The sequence below is a fragment of the Lontra canadensis genome, unplaced genomic scaffold, assembly GCF_010015895.1.
Source record: "Lontra canadensis isolate GAN:19392208 unplaced genomic scaffold, GSC_riverotter_1.0 scaffold58, whole genome shotgun sequence".
Classification (NCBI taxonomy): Eukaryota; Metazoa; Chordata; class Mammalia; order Carnivora; family Mustelidae; genus Lontra; species Lontra canadensis.
Genome location: NW_022631052.1, coordinates 7017100 through 7037122, shown reverse-complemented (window position 1 = coordinate 7037122; position 20023 = coordinate 7017100). Strand labels below are relative to the sequence as shown.

At 56.6% G+C, this 20023-nt stretch overlaps 1 protein-coding gene across 9 annotated transcripts in view; it reads right to left on the bottom strand.

Moving 5' to 3' along the window:
* Window positions 1-1985: 1985 nt before the first annotated feature.
* HECTD4 (HECT domain E3 ubiquitin protein ligase 4) overlaps window positions 1986-20023 on the bottom strand; it is a 186823-nt gene continuing 168785 nt past the window's right edge. For 8 of the 9 annotated variants that reach the window (XM_032876243.1, XM_032876248.1, XM_032876246.1 and 5 more), the window contains 14 exons: window positions 16741-16964; window positions 16472-16623; window positions 14621-14727; window positions 14003-14126; window positions 11797-11987; window positions 10658-10804; window positions 9615-9734; window positions 8796-8951; window positions 7237-7340; window positions 6830-7051; window positions 4821-4987; window positions 4242-4437; window positions 3404-3626; window positions 1986-2881 (listed from right to left, as the gene is read on the bottom strand). In XM_032876243.1, coding sequence (XP_032732134.1) covers window positions 2745-2881; window positions 3404-3626; window positions 4242-4437; window positions 4821-4987; window positions 6830-7051; window positions 7237-7340; window positions 8796-8951; window positions 9615-9734; window positions 10658-10804; window positions 11797-11987; window positions 14003-14126; window positions 14621-14727; window positions 16472-16623; window positions 16741-16964 — 2270 coding nt within the window. In that variant the 3' untranslated portion in view covers window positions 1986-2744. The remainder of the gene's footprint in view (window positions 2882-3403; window positions 3627-4241; window positions 4438-4820; window positions 4988-6829; window positions 7052-7236; window positions 7341-8795; window positions 8952-9614; window positions 9735-10657; window positions 10805-11796; window positions 11988-14002; window positions 14127-14620; window positions 14728-16471; window positions 16624-16740; window positions 16965-20023) is intronic. The other variant, XM_032876244.1, reaches the window with a different exon arrangement.

Genomic DNA, 20023 nt, shown 5'->3' with positions numbered 1-20023 from the left:
AAAGTTGCTTGCTCCTCACCAAGAGGACTTTTGCTCTTCTTGTAATGAAGACATAGATGGGATACTTCCACTAAAAGCATTTATTAAGGATAAGAAAGACAGGGTCAGAAGAAGAATTAAGTGTGTCTGCGAGGACTTCCGTGGAGCAGGAGGACGTGATAAGCAGGTCAGGGAGACTGGTTGGATTCTCCTGAATGCAGACCACAGGGTTCCCTTGCGGGGTAGCAAGGGGGAACTGTGCTAGAAGAGGGCAGAACCATTGATCTTAGGAAAGCAACACTAGGTCTTTTTCTCTGCACTTCCCTTTTGTACAGTTCTAAATCCCCTGCTGGCTCCAGGGGAGGATATGTGGTCTAAGAGTGGCCTAGACTCTTCCAGTGCAATGATCTCCTTGAGGAAAATTCTTACACTGGCATGAGAGTATAGACAAGCTCCACTATGAGTAGGGGCAGAACATGCACAGGCTGGTTTAGCTTTGACCTTGGATTTCCATTCCTTCTATCATGCTTTCTATCTGAAAACCAGCCTCAAGGAGTTGAATGGGAAAAGGTAGTGGATAAGCATGACGAAGAAGCCCGTCAAGCGCAGAGACCAAATTCCTAACGAATGGACAGCACTTAGGTATCAGAGCCATCCGAGCCTGTCGGCCTTTGAGTCTTTTCAGTGAGTAGATGATCACACAACTCTTCAGGTAAATCAAAATTAGATGAAGGTTATTTATTGGTGCGACTTTTTTTTTCCTGTAGTGAGCTTCCTTTACACAGCAGTGGTGTAAATAGCATCAAATTGAATGAAAACTTTGTTAAATGCAACCATAAATAATTATAATAAATATACATCAAGTAACTTTACAGCACACGGTTTTTTAGGGCCAAGGTTTGAATCGGTCTGGACCTCTCAATGTGCTCTCTGGGAGAAGCAGTCGTGTTAGCAGCAGACATCTTACTCACAGCTGTCATCGTATCAAGTGATGGGCCAACAGCAGCTTCCCAAACCCCCCTTGGGGAGGTAGCTGACAATTCTGAGTCCATTCAAGGGATAGGAAGGATTGGAAGGGACCAAGAATGTAAAAATACAGAGAGGAAGAATTCTAATACTCCAGAGGCTCTTTCGTTAGCAGAAGTAAGAGGATCCTTGTCAGGACTACATCCTGGTGTGACCCCCAGTCAACGGGGCTCTCGCCGCCAGGAGGCAGCGGCCAACCCTCTTCCTTTCAAGCAGGGAAAACTGCTTGAGGGCGCTTACCTCCAGGCAGGACTGCTCCGGCATCAAATGTAACCGATGCAGCCGGAACGATTAATCCGGTTTTAGCTTCTCCTTAGGTTGGGGGAATCATTGCTATAATGGTCCTTAATGCATTTCCTAAGAATAAGAGGGAGGAGATGATGGATGCTAATGGCTCTAACTCTAAAATCCATACATCCTTCCGACAGACCAGGGCCACAGCAGAGAAAGGAGAAACTCCGCTCTCTCCCCCCAGCACTCACACTCCAAAGCCTTCTAGTCCGCACGCACTCAGAACTTTCAGTATTCACAATATTATACAATAAATACAGGGATGCAATTCCATGAGAACTGGCAAGGCCCAAAAGGACAGTGTCCAACAAGATGGCATACGCTGCTCTTGAACAAAGTACCATCGGACGAAGACCGGTGTGGGGCACAAATGCACTGGGGCAGTGGGTGAGCCTGGAGCGGCTCAGCCCAGGCACACACACTCACATGGGGTGGCAAGGGGGGGCAGGAGGAGCCCACAGTGGTCCTTGGAAGGTCTTAGTCACTGAAGTAGACCCTGAATGGAGCAGAGCACCTCAGTCAGTCAGCTCTTTTCAAAACGGGTGTGTGGCCCAGTCCAGCACTGCGGTGCGGAAGGGCTGTTTCTGAGTACAAAAGGGGGTTAGGCTTGAGTCATGTGCTTTCCTGTTCGATCTCAGAAAAAGGCCCCCACTCGAGCACTGTTCCTCCTCCTCTGGGTGTCCTCCTCAACGCCTGGAGCTCTGACACCCCTGGCTGTGAACTAAGGTCAGGGATGGACCCTTTGGTCTTCGGAGAACACTCAGTGGAAAACTGTCAGACTAGGGGCCCAGAGGAGAGAGCGCGGAGGCTCATCTGGGTGGGAAGGGATGGAGGAACCAGTAGGGGGCTTTTCCTCAGAAAAACCCAGACCACGAACAAGGTTCCAAAGCCGGAAGATTAACACAGAACGCTCCGTGTGTGTCTCCCACATTTGGGTAACTGGCCCAGCCATTTCAAGATGGAAGGAGGCCTGTGGGAGCTGCATCCAGGATCAACTCCAGCTCAAGGCAAGAGGGGCAAGGCCCCAGACCTGTTTGTGAAGATGCTCTGCGGAGAGTACGGGATGCTCTGTGTGGCCTTGGGATCTCACCACCAGCTTCCTGCTGGGTGGTTCCATGATGTGGAACTAACTGGGGCCTTACGGCATCAGAATCCGGTGGCCATGAAAGACAATGTCCAAGGAGATCAAATGAGACACGGGCTGCCCGGGAACTAAACTATCCTACAAACATACCACAAACAGGTAGTAAAAGAACCAACCCATCACGAAACATACAAATACAAAAGGTTAAGTCTTCCAGGAAGCCCTGGAATGTGGACAAAAGTTCAGAAAAGCAAAATGTCGCCAACTCCTCACGCAGGGCCTGGAGGGACGTGCCCTCGGTGGCAGGCTTCCCAAGCCGGCGGAGCGGTGCTCGGTGACGGACTCACTCTGGGGCTCCCTCCCCTCAGCCACTCAGGGGGTCTTCACGGTAGTGAATGGCACAACGAAGTTTCTCCAGCATGATTTCCAGAGAGGAGTACTGGGGAAGTTTGATCATGAACATGCAGGTCTCCACTCGGATGTAGCGAGAGTCTGGGGAACCTGAGAAAGAAACCCCACCAGGCCAGTGTGAGGAGGCTGCGCTACGGTTCCAGGGAGCCCCATCGGCCTCTCTGCTTCCAGCTTTGCTTCTTTGGGCAGCTCTAAGCCAACCCCAAGGCCCATCAGGAGGAGGGGGTAGGTGTGGGGCAAAAGAAGGTTCTGGAGGAGAAAACCGCAGACCCAACTCATGTATAGCACCGGCACCGAAGTGCTGACCTGTGAGGGAAGCTGGCTAGAGCCGTTCGTTTGCCCAGCAGAGGGTTTTATTTTTCTACATTTAAAATTTGGAAAATTAAAACATTCCTGGATTTTTAACTTACATCAACCTTGGGCCTCTATGGACTCTTGGCTGAGGCAAAGTTTGGGAGGCACAGGACACCGCCCCACTCCCTCGTTTACAACCGGGTCTAGCTGTCCGTTGCTCTCCCTCCCTCCCTCCCGCAGTGCCCAGCAGCCCCAGCTCCCAGCTGAGGAAAGGGCCTGTGCGTCCCGACTTGGAACACGGTGAGGGGCGGGTGGTACCTGCTGTGCCATCTGGGGGGGCGATCTTCATGGGGTACGGGGGCACATGGGCCGTGTCAGGGCCCCCGTCTTTGCAGGGGCAGGTGAACGGGATGCGCTCCTGGTTGCAGGCGAACTTGATGAACTTGCACAGCTCCTCCTGGGCGAACATCTCCAGGGCCCCCCAGAAGAACTCGATGTGCTGGTCCGTCTCCATCAGCCCCACCTGGTACATGGTGTGGGCCTGGGGAAGGAAGGCCCCCGAGACGTGAGCAGAGCCAGGCCTCTGCTAGCCCAGTACCTCCCTAGACCGGACGGGTGCGGCAGGGACACGATGGCCGCCGGCCGTGGGGATGGGGACGATGACAGAGACTTGGAAGGTACGTCCCAGTGCCTGTGTGTGGGGCTGCAGCCTGCACCCCAGGCCTAGCAGCAGAGGCTCGACCTGGGTTACCCCACGGCCCCGCCGGGCGGGGCCTGTCGCCGTTCCCACTGGACGTGAAGTCACTCGGGCAAGGTCTCGCAGCTGGCAAGAAGCAACCGTGGGATGCCGGGGTCCAGCCTGAGGGAAGCTGGCTGAGGCGAGAGCAGGCCAGGCTGGGGGAGGGAGGGGGCTCAGCAAAAACGGTCTTCGCCCGGGATGTGGCCCCAGACGGGGGGGGCCTGACAGCGACCTGGGTACGAAGCGGACCCTGCCACGTGCCGCCACAAGCCAGCTTCGGCTAACTCGGCTGTGCGGGGCCGTGCGGGGCCGTGCGGGGCTGTGCGTGGCCTGGGGCCGGAGTGCCGGCACACGGAAGTGCCAGGACGGGCCCCGCTGACACCGCCTGCCCGCGTAGCCCGGCCCCAGGCCACCGACCTTGAGGAACTCGAGGTTGATGTACGGGAGGCCGCAGGTGCGCAGCTCCATCTCCAGCGGGCTGAGCGTGGTGAGCAGCTGCAGGGGGATGATGGCGCCCAGGCCCGCCCTCACGGCCGTCACGCACTCGGCGTTCTGAAGCTCCCGCAGCCGCAGGCTCCGGATGGCCGCCGCGTAGATGTCCTTGTTCTCCCACCTGCAGGTGCGACGGGGACCCAGGTGACGGAGAACGCCGAGGCGGCCCGTGGGGCTGCTCCTAGGCTTGGGCCCACACGCCCCCAGTCAAGGTCCCAGCAGGAGGGGGCCTCAGGCCCAGTTACCGAGAAGTCCCCATCCTGGCAGCCCCACGAATTCCTCTCCTGCCTCTGGGTGTCACCCACCTCACAGCTGGGGTTTTCTTAACAAAGTCCTTCTGCTGAACACATTCTATCCCTGCTGACACCCGGCGTCCTGCCTCACGCTCCTCCCACGGGTGAGATCCGTCTGTCCCCATCCCAGCCCAGGCCATCCAAGTCCAGACACTGCCGCGACACCCTATCAGCCCGACTGGCCGGTCCCCTGTGCAGGCACAACACTCACGCCACAGGGATGTGCCGGCCGCGGCTGCACAGCTCCACCTCCTCGCCCGTCATGGTCAGGTAGGTGAACCTGCAGCACGGCTTGTTGGGACCCTCGGGGCTCTCGGTGGCCAGGTGCTGGGAGGCGATCTCGGCGCACAGGGCCTCGAGCTCGGTCTCATCATTGATCTGGAGGGCAGAGGCAGACCGGCGCTAACTGCCTGACCCGCTCCCAAGGTCCCCTGGAAGATGGAACCCCAATCTCCAGTTGGGCAAGCAACAGGCACCGTTTGGATGGGCGCTGCCCTTGACCATTATGAAGGTACACACAGCACAGGCCTGCCCAGAGTTGCCGGGAGTTCAGGGCTGGGCATGTGGCAGAAGCCTGGCTGGTGAGACCCCAACTGCAGGGCTTTTTCTGTTACCGTTTGGAAGCGGCAGCCCTTTCCCTGGTGTGGACACGATTGTAAGATGGTACATCTCGTACGAACGGGGACCATCTTGAAACCAGTTATTGAAGAGATCACTTGAACACCTGGATTCAGCCTTGCCTGAAGCCAAATCTATATCTATATTTAGTTTCAAAAGCAGATCATTAAAAAAAACAAAATTAGGGTCCAAAAGACACTGCTGTGCATGCCGGGCTACCAAGGAGATGACACGATCTGGCCCAGAGAGAATAAACCCCTAAGTCTGGGTTGGTGAAGGCTACAGGTACAAGCACCGGAAGCTCAGAATATTTCTTCCTGGTTCGTGTGCCCCAACCCTGGCGTAGTCCTATCCCGGCACCCTCTGAGGCTTTGCCCAACCCCTTCAGAAAGAAGCCTTGCCTGGACTGTCCTTCTGGACGCTGTCTTACACCCTCTCCCTGCCCCAGGCCCTTGCTGCTACGCACAGCCCTGGGAGAACTTCTCAAAGCAGTGCCTGGCAGGGACTCCTAAATCCCAGCCCGCGGGGGCCGCCCTGCTTTGACCCTCTAGACGATTCCCTCGGAAACCAAGCACGAATCCAGGATCCCGGCTTTGGCGCCCCCTTGTGCTGCTGCCCTCAAGTGGTGGCCGAGGGGAGGACAGCGGAGAGCCTGGCACCGAAGCCCCTCCAGAGGGCCCAAGTTCTGAGCCTCCCACTCAAGCGGCCGCAGCCAGGCCTCTGATGCCGCTGCTCCCCTGCGACACAGGCAGTTGGCCTCAAGGGGGAGGGCTGGGGCAGAGGCACCTCCACACTTGGTCTCTAACTTGAGGGGGTGTTGCAGCTGGACACGGAGGTCCCCTGGTGGCTCTGCTGCCCACCAGCTCTCCTCTCTGAGCCTCCCTCCCTCCTGGCCTCGTCCCGAGGACGCGTGTACACAGCCCTCCGGAACCGGGCCTCATGCCGGGAGAGTAACCCGGTCGCTCCCGTGGCCCAGAGCCTGGCCCCCGGCTGGCCTCCGCGACTGCGAACCAGTGGCCAGATGTGAACGGCCCCCCGGGGGCCCAGCCAAGCACGGACCACGCGGCCTCCAGGGTGCTGGGCTGTGCGGGCAGAGGGGCGGTCAGCGCTGTGCTCGCGCGATCTGTGTCTCAAGGCACAGGGAGGAGAGCTACGGTCCCAACCCCTTCTCCTTCCCTGCTTGATCTCAGGTGACCCCCAAGAGCCAATCTCCTGAGCTCTGAGGCCCCAAAACCAAGCTCTTAAAAGTGAAAGTGGGTCTGCTTGTAGGAGACCCCCGCCCCCGGCACCTCTGCTCCGTCAGCGGCCGGGAACCCTTCAACGCTGTGTCTTTGGGAGGCCGTCAGGGCACATCGGTCACCCCTACTCTGCTGCTATCAAATAGGAAGAGAAGCCAGAGGGGCTTCTGCCGCCATGAAGGAAGCCTGCCAGACGCGGCTCGCCTTCCCTCCTGTTCTTTGGGAGATCCCAGTCGGTCTTCAGGTGGGCGCTTGGGCTCCCGCGGCACGGAGGACCAGGGGACGGCAGGCCATGGAGACAGCAAGGAGCCCCGGGGACACTGCCCCCGAGCTCTGCTGTCCCCAGCACGGACTATTCACTTACACTCTCGAATTTCTTGACATAATTGTAGGTGAGTATGTCTGCTTCCTGTAGGTCTTGGTCAGGGTCCAGGGGCTCACCCACCAGGGTCTTCCAGAAGGAAGGCAGGAGGTCCAGGGGAAGAGGGACATCTGCCCGAATTGCAATTCCCAGCAACTGGCCCAGGAAGTGCAGCAGCTGCTCCTCCCCGTAGGTGATGGGGCTGGGGGTCAGGATGTACTTGCCCTGCAGACGGAGGCGCAGATGAAGTGACCGATGGCGCCTTTACCCCTCCCTGGAGCAGGCGGCCACGGCCAGCAGCAGGGAGCCTCCGCAGGGTCAGGGCAGCCGACTGGGAAGGGGTGCAAGAGGACACACCCCCAGGGCCCCAAGCCAGCGCCCCGCCGCTGCCCACGCCTCGGGCGTCCTACCTTGTTCTTGTTGACAGCGGAGCTGGGGCACAACAGCAGGAGGGACAGTGAGGAGCTCTGCAGCTCTTTACACACCTGCCACAGGAAGTGCCGGAAAGAGCCGCCTGCGGGACACACGGAGACCCATCAGCACCAGGACCCCGGCAGCCCACCTGCCCGTGGCCCCTGTGCCCACCTGGACCTCAGCTCGTTCACCACCCGGAATGCAGCTATGGTGGAGGGGACAGAAGACTCGTCCGAGGGCGGGGAGACGGGGGGGGGGTCAAGTCCCACTGTGCCACTTACTAGCTGGGTGACCCCCAGGGAATCACTTCCCGGTGACTCAATCCATCAAATGGGGACAATAATCGAACCGAAGGCGGGGGCTGGCTTCAAGGTTTCCGCGAGCCCCGATGCAGAGCCCCATGGGGGCTGCCCCCCCGGCTGCAAGGTCCCACTCATCTGCAAGCTCGTCTGATTCACAACTGTCGCTCTAGGTTGTACCGAGAGCGGGGCCGCCTGTCCTACTCAGCACTGACCCCTGCCCAGGCCAGTGAGTGTCTAACTGCACAGACCGATGGCACGAGCGCTTAGAGAGGGCGAAGGGCCACTAACTGTCCCCTGCTGCTGTCATTCCAGACGTGCCTTCGGCTTTCTGGCTAACATCTCCCTGTGGCTGAGTCTCCTCTCCCCTGCGCATCCCCCATCAGGGCCCTAAGGTCAGAAGCTCTGAGGACAGCTGTGCATACACACTGCTTGGTCGGAGTCGTGCAGAGGACCTGCTTGGGGACAGATGTCCTCGCTCAGCTTCCACGGGGAAGCAGGAGATTTCTGCCTGCGGAAGCCACCAAGGGCTGGGCCGCGCAGCCAGACAGAGCTGGGTTGAGCCGCGGCCGGCTGCCTGGCCCGGGGGAGGCGGCTGTTAGTCCTGCGGGACAAGGCCGGTCTGTCGCGAGCTCCCGCTGCTAGACGGAGGGTCAGGTGTGGAGGAGCTTTCTGAGAGGACCTGGCCCGAGGCTCGGCCGGAGCGGGGTCCCAGGATGCGAGTGGCAGTGGGAGATGCAGCTGCCCCAGCGGCCCGGCCCTCCCGCTGCGTCTGGCTGAGGCCCCGGGTCTCCCCTCTCACCCCGAGTGGGAAACACTTCCTGAATGTCTGGGGCGCACTTAGGATGGCCGAAAGCGGCACGAGGAGCATTTTCTGAGTTGCCGGGCCTCCTCGCTATCCCTGGCACTGGTCTCTCATGGGACACACACAAGCTCTGACCCAGCCCAGCCCTCCGCCGGGGCGCTTCCCAGGGGACGAAGCCCATCGGCACGGACGGCGTCTCCGCGGCGTCCCCGCGGCGCTGACCGGGGCCACGGGGCTGAAGTCCCTGGCAAGCGCCGGCTCCCGCCCAGGCCGGGGGCAGTCCTGGCTTCTGCATAGCAGGCTACCGCCGACCTGGCTTTTTCAGTCTTGCTAAGGGTTGGGGGGGCGGCGATCTGGGGCAGATGAGGCTAAAGATGACCCTAGAAACGTTCACAGCCCCCACATGGCCTCCACCGCACCGGCGGCCCAGAGCCCGGGGGGCTGCACTCACTGGTGCCGTGGACCTCCTCCCCGGTGAAGCGGATGTTGAAGGCATAGGTGGGATCGCCGCCGCTGGCCAGCTTGACACAAAGCTGCGAGGACGACACAGAGGCCAGCTGCCGGGCAGCCTGGCAGAAGTAGGAGTTTTCAGAGGCTCTGATCTCCCCTGGAAAGAGACAGAAAGCAGTAAAAGCCTCCCGGCGCGAGCTTCTGCTATCCCTCCCCGGGACAGATGGCTTGCCAGGCCTCTGCCCGCTTCTCAGCCCTGCCCTGCCCCTGGCTCAGCCGCCCTGCCTTCTCTCCGCTCTTGGGAGGTCTTCCGTGCCGCAGGCACATGGCTCCCAGCCTCCCCTCCGTCTCCAGGGGAGGGATCCCCCGTCCATACTCTTTTCTCATCTCTTCTACGCTGTGTGTGCGTTTATAGGCCGTGGCTACCGCCCCAGGAGCCGTTCCCCGCTCTTATTCAACGCGGGAACTCCAACTCTAGCAAGTCCATGGTCAGTCAGAATGTTTCCACTCCCACCCTCCCCCGCAGTTAGGTGTAGCTCCCCGACAGTTCTCCGGTGAGATGGGAAGGGGAGGCGAGGCTCTGGGAAGTGGAGAGCTCCTTCTGCCTCTCCCCTTCCTCTTGCTGTCCAGCATGCAGGCTCGAAAGGGGACCCTGAAGGTGGAAGCCACCCGCTGGGACACTTGGGAGGAGGACAGAAGCAGCCGGATGAATGTGTGCACTCCCTTCCTCTAGAGGCTTCTATCACGTGCAAGAAATCAACTGCATCGTTTGTTCAATCACGACCTTTTTGCATTTTCTGCTCTGCATAGCTTGTCTTACCTCCCACGATTTCCAGTGGGTCCAAAGTGATCTCGGGAGCTGCATGGTCAGCTGTCCTCTGCACGGTGGCGTTCAGCACCCGATTCATGACAGTCACCTTCGTGTCATAAAAGATCAGCCCTGAAAGGAAGAATGTGGGAGAGAGGCTCAGACGGGGCTGCTTTCCTTCCCTGTCACCTCTGAGGCCTGGCAGAGGACGCGCTGCGCCCCCTACCCCCACTGGGCCAGTCTCTCCTGGGACGCCCTCCAGGCCCCTGAATTTGTTAGTATCTGGCCCAATGGTAATATGTGAACCCCGGCCTCTGTCATGCCCAGGAAATACCTCCTTGGCTGAAAAACATGAAGCATGAGGAGGTTTGCTGTAGCATTTTCTGAAATGGCAAAAAGTAAAAACCCACAAGGTGAAGGTGTGGAACACAACATATGCTAGGATATCCATTTTTAAATTAAAAAAAACCAAAACAAACACGTGTGTCTATTTGTATGTGAACAGAAAAGTCTAGAAGGACAGGTACACAGTGGTTAATGATGATCACCTCTGGAATGTAGGGGACAGACAATGAATCAGAGCCTTCTATTTTTTTTTTTAAAGATTTTATTTATTTATTTGTCAGAGAGAGCGTGAGCGAGAGAGCGAGCGCAGGCAGACAGAGCGGCAGAGGCAGAGGGAGAAGCAGGCTCCCCGCCGAGCAAGGAGCCCGATGTGGGACTCGATCCCAGGACGCCGGGATCATGACCTGAGCCCAAGGCAGCCGCTTAACCAGCCGAGCCACCCAGGCGTCCCTCTATTTTGTTTTTAAATAATGGAATCCAAGGTGGGGCTCAAACCCACGACCCCGAGATCAAGAGTCCCACGCACTTCCGACTGAGCCAGCCAGGTGCCCCTGAAAACTCAAGAAAACTTAATTTTTCAGGGTGTAACCAAAGTAACCGCTCTCAGCTGGAAGTGCTGTTGCAGGGGAACCGGGGGCAGTCCAGGTAAGGGGGCGCCTCCCCGCCGCGGCCGGCCGGGCGGGGGACATGGGGCGGGCGCAGGCGCTGACCTTTGGCCTCCTTCAGCAGGGCGGCGATGCTGTGCGCGAGCGTGGGCGTCGGGCGCAGCTCCACCAGCGGCAGGAAGAAGGTCTCCAGCGTGGTGTTCAGGGACTGCAGCAGAGCGAAGCGCAGGCGCAGGCTCTCGATGGGCGCGTCTGCAGGGATGAGGGCGGTCAGGCCCAGGCTCCTGGGCTGCGAGGGACGCAGGTGGCCCTGTCCCTGGGCTGTGGGGGGGCCCGCAGCACCGGGGGCAGGGCATTTCAGGGGGACTGGGAGGACCCCCACAGGAGATTTCATCCCCGGGACCCACAGATGCAGTGGTGAGTGGCCCCTGGTCTGCCTGAGCCCAGGCCAAGCAGAAGCAGAGGGGGAGGCCCCGGCTCTTAGGGAATCCCAGGGCCCCTCGGCCTATCTTCAGGGCCACGCCAGGGCTGTGGTTGATGCTATTTTTAATTTCAAATTTGAAACAGACTTCTAGGAAGCTTCAAAAATAGTACACAGTCCTCTGTACCTTTCATCAGCTTCCCCCAAAGTGACATCCGATGCCCAGAACAGGACACAGACACTGGCACACTGTCTCACTGGTGCTCACATCTATCTCCAGCTGTCAGAGATGGACAGCGGGACCACTTCTGGCCCAGGTCTACCTTCAAAGTATCCAGAAGAGCAAAGAGCAAAGGCCCAGGACACGTGGCCGGGCAAGGGCGGGCAGACTCCCAAGCCGCCCATGGTACGGCACGCACAGGCACAGAAAACAAGCCCAGGGGTCACACACCAGTGTGCTGTGACAAGGGTGACCTCCCAGGGACGGATTTACGGAGAACGTCTGTTCTTGCTCGTGCACCTACGTGTGCAGGCACCTTCCTAGCTTTTAATAAAGACGCTGCTCTCTCGTGATGAAGGATGACGGACAGCTGATCCCCACTCCCTCCCGACACCCGCCAGGCATCTAAAGCAGCTGCGGTCACAGCTTCCGTCTCTCCCTCTCCTCTGCCCTCATGGCTCACAGCAGGTGATCTGAGGGACTTGTTCGATGGCCGCAAGGAGCCCGCCTAGTCCCTCCAAACCCATGGTGCTGTTGTTGGGGATGCCCCCAGGCAGCGCAGGGCAACGGTCCCCCATGGCAATTCCGCCAGAGCCCACATACTCAAGAGACAGGCCACTCTGGGGTCTGCGGCATCTGCGGGGTCCAGGTACACCTCGTGGGGGTGGAGCCGCGCGGGCGTGATGGCCAGGTGACGGCACAGCCGGTTGATGTACTGCACCAGCGCCACATCCATCTCCAGGGTCCACTTCCTGGAGGCCTTGTGCGCATGTCGGACGTCGATGCAGGCACACCTGGGGCCGGGCGAGAAGGGCAAGGTGGGCCGGGGGCCACGTCCCTGCTCCCAGAGGACCACCGGCACAGAGCCTCGCCTCGCAGCTGGCATCTCCGTGCGAGGGGAGGCGCCCCTGGAGGAGGGAACACACAGCCCGCAGGCCGGGACAGCGCCACCATCCCGGACCCTGGCCGCATGCACCCCTGCGGGCCTCCCTCCTGTGCCTGGGCCAAGGGCAGAGGGGTAAGAACGGGGCTGTGGAGTCCCTGGGCTGAAATCTAGACCACCCGGTGACCTGGGCCACCAAGACGGCTGCTTTGTGAGGCCCAGTTTCCTCATGTACGAAAGGCAGCTAGCAGCAGTACGCAGCCCCCCATCACCTCCAGCCAGCTGAGGTCACCTGCAAGGCCCACGGCCAAGCTGGCGAGGAGCACCTGCCGACCTCACCGAAGCTGGGCCTCTCGGCTGGTAGGCAGGGCACGCGCACAGGGGGCCAGGAGGGCAGCACTCCAGCTCCCACATCACCTGCTATGCTGACCCCGGGGGGATGGGGAAACAGGAAAAAAAAAAAAAAAAAGCAGATGTCTTGTGTGCACCCACTTCTAAGTATGGAAAAAACCCACCCCCTGAAAATGTCGGGAGACACACTGCCTGGGATTTCCAACGGGATGCCCCTGGGCGCAGGACCACGGGAGAGCTCCTCCGAGCCTGCACACGAGGCTCAGGGTGTGCGGGGAGTGTGCGTGGCCCTTCCGACCCCAGGAAGCCGTGGGCCCCGGAGAGGCGGGCAGGCTGCCGGTGGATGGGCGCCTCTGGCTCCCGGGCCTTCGGCACCTCCCTGGGCCACATGCCACACAGGGTGCCCCCTGCCAGGAGGGCCCATCTGGGGCCAGGGGCCGAGCCTCTCAACCCAGGCGGCGTGGGTCCCACCGGAGGAGGGCTGAGAGACAGCTGCCTCCAGAAGGGGGTCCCCTCACAGCCCCCTCCAGGCTGGCTGAGAGCAGCAGATGCCACTGGCTGCCCTCAGGCCAGGTGTGGGAAGGAGGCATCAGGGCCGGCACGGCCCCGCGGCGCCCGTGAACGAGCCCTCGAGCTGTAACAAACGTGTCACCTGGGAATTCGTTCACAGGCCAACCTGCGACCTTCTCACTTCGAATGCACTTTCTAGTCCAAAACGGGTGATTCTACTTTCAAAAGCCCCAATGTCATCTCTTACTGGCTTGTAAAATAAATCAGAAAACTGGTCTGCGGATGGACTCTGAGCCTTCCGTGAGGTACGAAATGACGGCGCCCAGCAGCAAAGCACCTCTGAACCCCAGCGCGGATGTAAAAACCGCGTGCTCCCGGCTGCACTCTGGCTGCGCGCCCGGGGTGAGCGCCGGAGTGAGGGCAGGGAGGTTTCTTGCGGGTTGTAAGCACTGGGCTGGCCTGGGACCGCCTTACAGCTAGAAAGGGGAAACCATTCTTGTTTGGCCCCAGGGACCTGGCGAGCTCCTCCCTGGAAGAGGGAGAGCGGGACGTGGAGACAAAGTGGGACTCCGAGGAACAAAGAATCTTTGGAATAAGAAATTGTCCCCATCGGGGACTAAAGTGTGTCCATCCCCACCCCTGTTCCTGTGTTGAAGCCTAAATCCCAGTGTGTGACTGTGTTAGGAGACGGGGCCTTTGAAGAGGTAACTGAGTTAAAGGAGGTCCTCAGGGCCAGGCCCAGACCAGCAGACTGGTGTCCCCTTGGAAGTGGGGCAGCAGCAGGGACGTGACCATCTGCGAGCCAATGACAGGCCTCAGGAGAAGCCAACCCTGCTGACACCTTGACCTCCAGAACCCTCAGAAGATGAATCTGTTGTTTAGAACAGAGGTGGTTTCCAAATGCGTTCTGAAACCCACTTGGAGAATCATGAGAAACCAGCAGCTCAGGAGGCATCAGAATAGCAGGCAGATCGGCTCCCAGAAAGGATGTTGGAGGGGACGCCTCTGGTGGCCACGAACAATTTTGACACCAGGTATCAACTGGACTGAGAGACAACTTCTTACCTCTCAAAGTGAAGGTCATAACCACAGGATAAAATCGCCCTCCAGACACTACGGATGTCTTGCTTGGCTCGGTCAATAACAAACTTGTGAAATCCTTCCAAGGTGAGATACTTCTCCTCGGGGACTGATGCAGAAGGATTGAGAGAGTTAGGAGTTTGGAAGAACCTCCCACAGCAGTGGCCTCGCGCCATGCTCTGGTGGCGTTTCTGGCACGGCCCAATCCACCTGCGTCCCGCCTCCCGGCCCTCCAAGGTCTGTCATGGCTGCCTCCACCCGCTGCCCGAGACCCAGCACAGCCCCTGACCTCCCCGGGTCAGTGAGCCACAGCCTGGCTTCTCTAGCTCTGCTTGGGCCTTTATGAGGCTCAAGTTCTAAGGCCCAGGTAAGTGCCTTCTAGAAGCGAATTTCTAAGCAGATTTCCAGATCTTTACTTTTTTACTCTTCACTTTGGGTGCGCGTTATTTTGGGAACTGCTGTGCTGACCTCCATAAATTCACGGTCAAAGACGGCATCGAGGCCCAGTCTAACCCAAACCCCAAGGGAGCCCATTCAGTCAGGCAAAAGCCCGGAGGCTGGTCCTAGGGGCCCACCAGTCTCAGGCCCAAGCTGCTCATTCACCTTCTTGTTTTTTGGTGGGTGACTTCTCCGGGTCCTTCTCATCTGGCTTGCTCTTTTCTGGGGACTTGGGCTTCACAGTTGGCTTTTTCTCACTTAAGGCAGTCCTGCTGTAGACCAGAGCACTGCAGTCAGAATTCCTGCGTTCATACCATATCCTGACAGACGATGCGCAGAGCCTCACACACGCGGTAGGCCAGACACCCCAACCACGGCCACCGGTTCCCACAGGGCTGGGCGCAAGGTCAGCTCTGTCCTCACCGAGTTCACTGAGCATATCAGGAGGACAAACTGATGCTTTAACTGCAAAAGACCTTAAAGAGATGCTTTTCAGCCCTTCTATATCCTTGAGAGCTGCACTAAGAACCAGCCACTAGCAAGATTGTAGCTATATGTTTAAATTAAAATAAAATTGCAAACTCAGTTCCTTGACTGCCCTGGCCATGTCTCAAGGGCTCAGTAACCACATGTGGCTAGTGGCAACTACATTCAGCAGCCAGATAGGGAAACCGCACCGATTTCCATCACAGAAAACTCTACTGCACCATATAGATACAGAAGCACCCCGATACAGGTTTATGTATGACTAATTAGCAGAAAGACATCTTTCTGATCCCTCAAACAATTCCTCTAGAGACTCCTGCCAGGTAATACTTTTCTATCAAAGTTCCAATTTTGAGTTCTTGAGTCATTTGCCTAGGTCTATAGAAAATTCTATTAAATATGCATGCATATCCACACATGAAATATTACAGAGCTATTAAAAGAGAGAGAGAGAGAGAGAGTCGCCTGTGTGGCTCAGTTGGTCCAGCATGTGACTACAGTGTGGGTCATGGTCTCAGAGTCCTGGGTTCGAGACCTGCCTCTGGCTCCCTGCTCAGCAGAGAGTCTGCTTATCTTTCCCCTTCTGCCCCCTGCCCCCACTCCTGCTCTGTGTCTCTCTCAAATAAATAAATAAATAAATAAAATCTTAAAAAAAAAAAAAAAAAAGGAGCGAGTAAGTTCTTTTTGTGCAGATATGGAATCACCTCCCAGATGAGCAGTAACTGGAAACGGCAGGGTGCAGGCACTGTGCGTGGTACGGGGATGTGTGGGCACATGCCCATCTGTCTGTGCGTACATGGGAGAGTTCTGGAAGGCTCGGGAAGTAACACAGAGAGGGCAGGGAGGCTTGAGGATGAAGGGAAGAGGAATGGCTTTTTATTGCATATACTCTTGATTTCTGTACTATTTCAGCCATTTCACATTTATTTTTTTGAGAGTGAGCAAGAAGGGGGAGCATGGGGGCAGGAAGAGGAAGAGAGAATGTCAAGCAGGCTGCACACCTGGTGGAGCCCGACTCAGGGCTTGATCGCACGACCCGGAGATCATGACCCGAGCTGAAACGGGGAGTTGGGATGTGTTACCACCTGGGCCACGCAGGCGCCCCTTAGCCACGTAAAATGTAAGAACATAATACATGCGCATCCACGGAAGGTTACGCACTTAACTGTTTTAAGTGGTGTGTGGGAAAAAATGCATTTTTTTTCAATATGCATTTTGTAGTTCTTCTATAATAGCTATGCATTATTTGTGTGGTTAAAAGGAGAATTTTTTTTGAACAATTCTGTACATTCTGGATGGTGATGACTTCACACTGGTCTGCTTTTGTCTGCCTGTGCGGTCCTGACTTGACTTCACTTGTGGATACGAAAACGCTCTTTCAGTGCATAAAGCTGGGGACCCATACGACGGAGCTGCAAAGCAGAGCCAAGGGGTCTGCTCCCAGACGTGCGGAGGGCCTCGCAGGAAGCCGTGGAGGCGGCGGCCCGGGTGCCCCGCCCGCCCGATGCGCCGATCTCCCAGGAGGCGCACCTGACGCTGTTGAGCACGGCCTTGTCCTTGGCGGGCGGCTTGGTGATGGGCCGCTTGGTGCTCACCACCTTCACGGGGTGCTGCTCCTTCCCGCCTTTGCTGTACTTGCTCTTGTCGAACTTGGGTTTCGGCACTCCGTACTTCCTCAGGATCTGCGGGGCCCCAGGGGCAGAGAGGGGTCCTCAGGATCGCCTGAAGGCGCTCCCGAGGCCCAGCAGCAGCGCGGCCGGCAGGGGTGGGTGGCGGGGGGCGGGGGGGCGGGTGGGTACCTGGGTGAGCTGGTCCTCCAGCACCTTTTTGGGAGGCCGGACGTTGGTGAAGAAGAGGTGGAGGAGGTTGCCTGGTGTTTGGGAGTTGATCTGCTCTTTGCTGAGATAAATGTCCGACACTTTGATGGGCTTCGCTGGCGTCAGGCTCAGCATCTGCTCGGAATGGGCACAGCTCTTAAATATCTCCGTGAGCACCTCTCTGGCACCCGGCACCAGCTTCTCGCCTGTTCCGAAGCGGGGAGAGGACAAAACAATTCTGCCGTGAACGGGCCACGTCAGCACACTTCCTCGCAGCGGTCTGCGTCTCCTAAACAACTCATTTTTTGCGTGTGGGTAACAGACGTTTAGTGGTGATGAAGAGCTCTGCACCCAAACCTGGTTTCCCCCTTCTGGGCGCGCCCCCAGCCTTCTCGCTGTGATGTGGGATGTGAGCCACTCCCGGGCCAGTCTGCTCTCTGAGCCCACTCCCTCCACTGGCTGCACGGAAATGGCCAGCCTCGGGGATGGCGGACCTCAGCCCTTGCCCTGGGCTCATCCACGAGTGAGAAACACGCTTCCACGGGGCCCAAGCCACAGTTCTCTTACGGCTACTGACCACGGCAGTTTCATCTACCTTAATACATTCGTGATGGGCGGTTCCCAAAGAACGACAGGATACAGAGCCTACAAGTACAGTTAGTGCAAAGCCCAAGGTATCAAGCAAGTTTTGCATTATTAGAGAGGATGGTTCAAGACTGGCACAATGAGCCGGTAGAAAATTGTCCTAGAGCACAGGAAAAACAATATATTTCTGTGCCCAAATAAGTGCTCCCGAAGGTGGACCCCAGTGGCCCATCAGGACCCTAACTGAACGCTTCTCGTGGCCGGGGGCCCAGGCTGGGGGCTGCACGGACTCACTCCTCACTCCCTTCTCCTTCCCGCCCCCCCGCCCCACAGCCGGCCTCTCCCTACGACACACCACAGCTGCCCCCAGGGCAGGCTTGGCTGTGGGAACAGGAGATCAGAAACCTCATGGGCCTCCAGACTGACGGTGTGGGGTCAGGGGTGCAGAAGAGGCGGCCAAGCCCTAAGAGCTGACTCAGCAGAACCACAACTTAGTCTCTAGCAAAATGCGTGCGGCACTAATGTTACCAAAAGACCGAGTACCTTATGTGGAAGGTTTGACTATAACAGGATCAGGAACTCGGTCCAAATTCAGATTCGAAGTATGAAAAGGCTGGCAAACCATGAGTTAAGGCAGAAAAAGGTCTCAGACCTTACACTAGTTATCCCCACACGGGCCACAGAGCGCTGGGGGCCAAATGCACAATAAGGGATTGGGACCAACACAGGGTGAGGGGAGCCAGGCAGTCCCCTCAGGGGCAAGATCCCCCCAAAACTCCGTGATCAAGATACATATTTCAGGGGCGCCTGGGTGGCTCAGTGGGTTAAGCCTCTGCCTTCGGCTCAGACATGATCCCAGGGTGCTGGGATTGAGGGCCGTTCCTATGCGACTGACGAATCACTAAATTCTACCCCTGAAACTGATAATATACTGTATGTTAACTAAATTGAATTTAAATTAAAAAAAAAATTGGGGGCGCCTGGGTGGCTCAGTGGGTTAAGCCTCTGCCTTCAGCTCAGGTCATGATCTCAGGGTCCTGGGATCGAGCCCCGCATCGGGCTCTCTGCTCAGCAGGGAGCCTGCTTCCTCCTCTCTCTGCCTGCCTCTCTGCCTACTTGTGATCTCTGTCTTTCAAATAAATAAATAAAATCTTTAAAAAAATACATATTTCAATGTAGTATTAAAAAAAAAGAAACCAAAATTAATACCAAAAAAAACCCCACATGACGAGCAAAATATCAACAGTATTGTGCCAAGCCACATTAAAGCCTAAGCCAAAAGAAATAATCAGTAATACTGGTCCTGTCTTTATTTAAAATTTTACTATTTTGTTCATCATGGATATTTTTTATTAATTCTGACTTCTATAAATATTCAATTAAAATGTTATTTATCTAGGGACATCTGGGTAGCTTAGGGGGTTAAGTGTTTGCTTTTGGCTCAGGTCATGATCCCAGGGTCCTGGGATCAAGTCCCATATCAGGCTCCTTGCTCAGAGGGGCCTGCTTCTCTCTATGCCCCTCACCCTGTTCATGTTCTCTCTCAAATAAATTTTATAAGTCCTAAAAAGATACATACACACACACACACACACACACACACACACACACACACACATTATTTATCTAGCTTACTGAGATTTTTGGAGCCCATTAAATTTTGTGCCCAAGGTCTCCCTTATCTCACCCTGGTACTAGCCCTCAGCGAACATTTCAAAAATTTTACAACTCGGGGATAAAAATTTGAAGCCAACAACAAAACCCATATTCGGTATTACATTTTTGTTCTCCTAGAACAGGAAACAAATTCTACAGTTCTATCATGAAATTTCAAACAATATTAAAGAATTAGAAAAAAGGACATGGATTAAAAATTTTGAGCAACACTAGTAGAAAATAAAAATGACCACACAAAGGAGTGTAATCATAGAAAGAAGAAGAAAAAACTGCTGTTTCTGGACCGGGGCTTGGGGCAAGCTGCTGGCTTCAGGCAGGAGTCTGCTGCTTGATTCTGCTCAGCGGGGCCCGGGGCTGTGTCCTGATGAACGCTCCACATCGTACAGAAGAACTGGGGACACCAGACAGGGTCCACCCACAAAGAGTTGTCAGAATGACAAAGTGGGACTTGGTGAAAAGGAGATGGAATTGTTTCTTCCCCAAGAATGAGTGTAAAGATGGAGGCATTTACTGCCCTTGGGCATATGACCAAATGATTTCCAGCAATGTACTTGGTATGTTCTAGCTCCACAGGACAGAACACAGTAAATACACCTGAACTTGAACAAAGCGAAGTCTGGCTAGACAAAAAGCAAAATGGGACTTGAATGCAAGCCCACTTTAAATTTTTTTTTTTTAAGATTTTATTTATTTATTGGACAGAGAGAAAGAGAGATCACAAGTAGGCAGAGAGGCAGGCAGAGAGAGAGGAGGAAGCAGGCTCCCTGCTGAGCAGAGAGACGGATGCGGGGCTCGATCCCAGCACCCTGGGATCATGACCTGAGCTGAAGGCAGAGGCTTAACCCACTGAGCCACCCAGGTGCCCCCAATTTTTTTTTTAATTTAAATTCAATTTAGTTAACATACAGTATATTATCAGTTTCAGGGGTAGAATTTAGTGATTCGTCAGTCGCATAGGAACGGCCCTTCCCGGAGGGCTCCGTGGGCTGGCGCATAGCAGGCT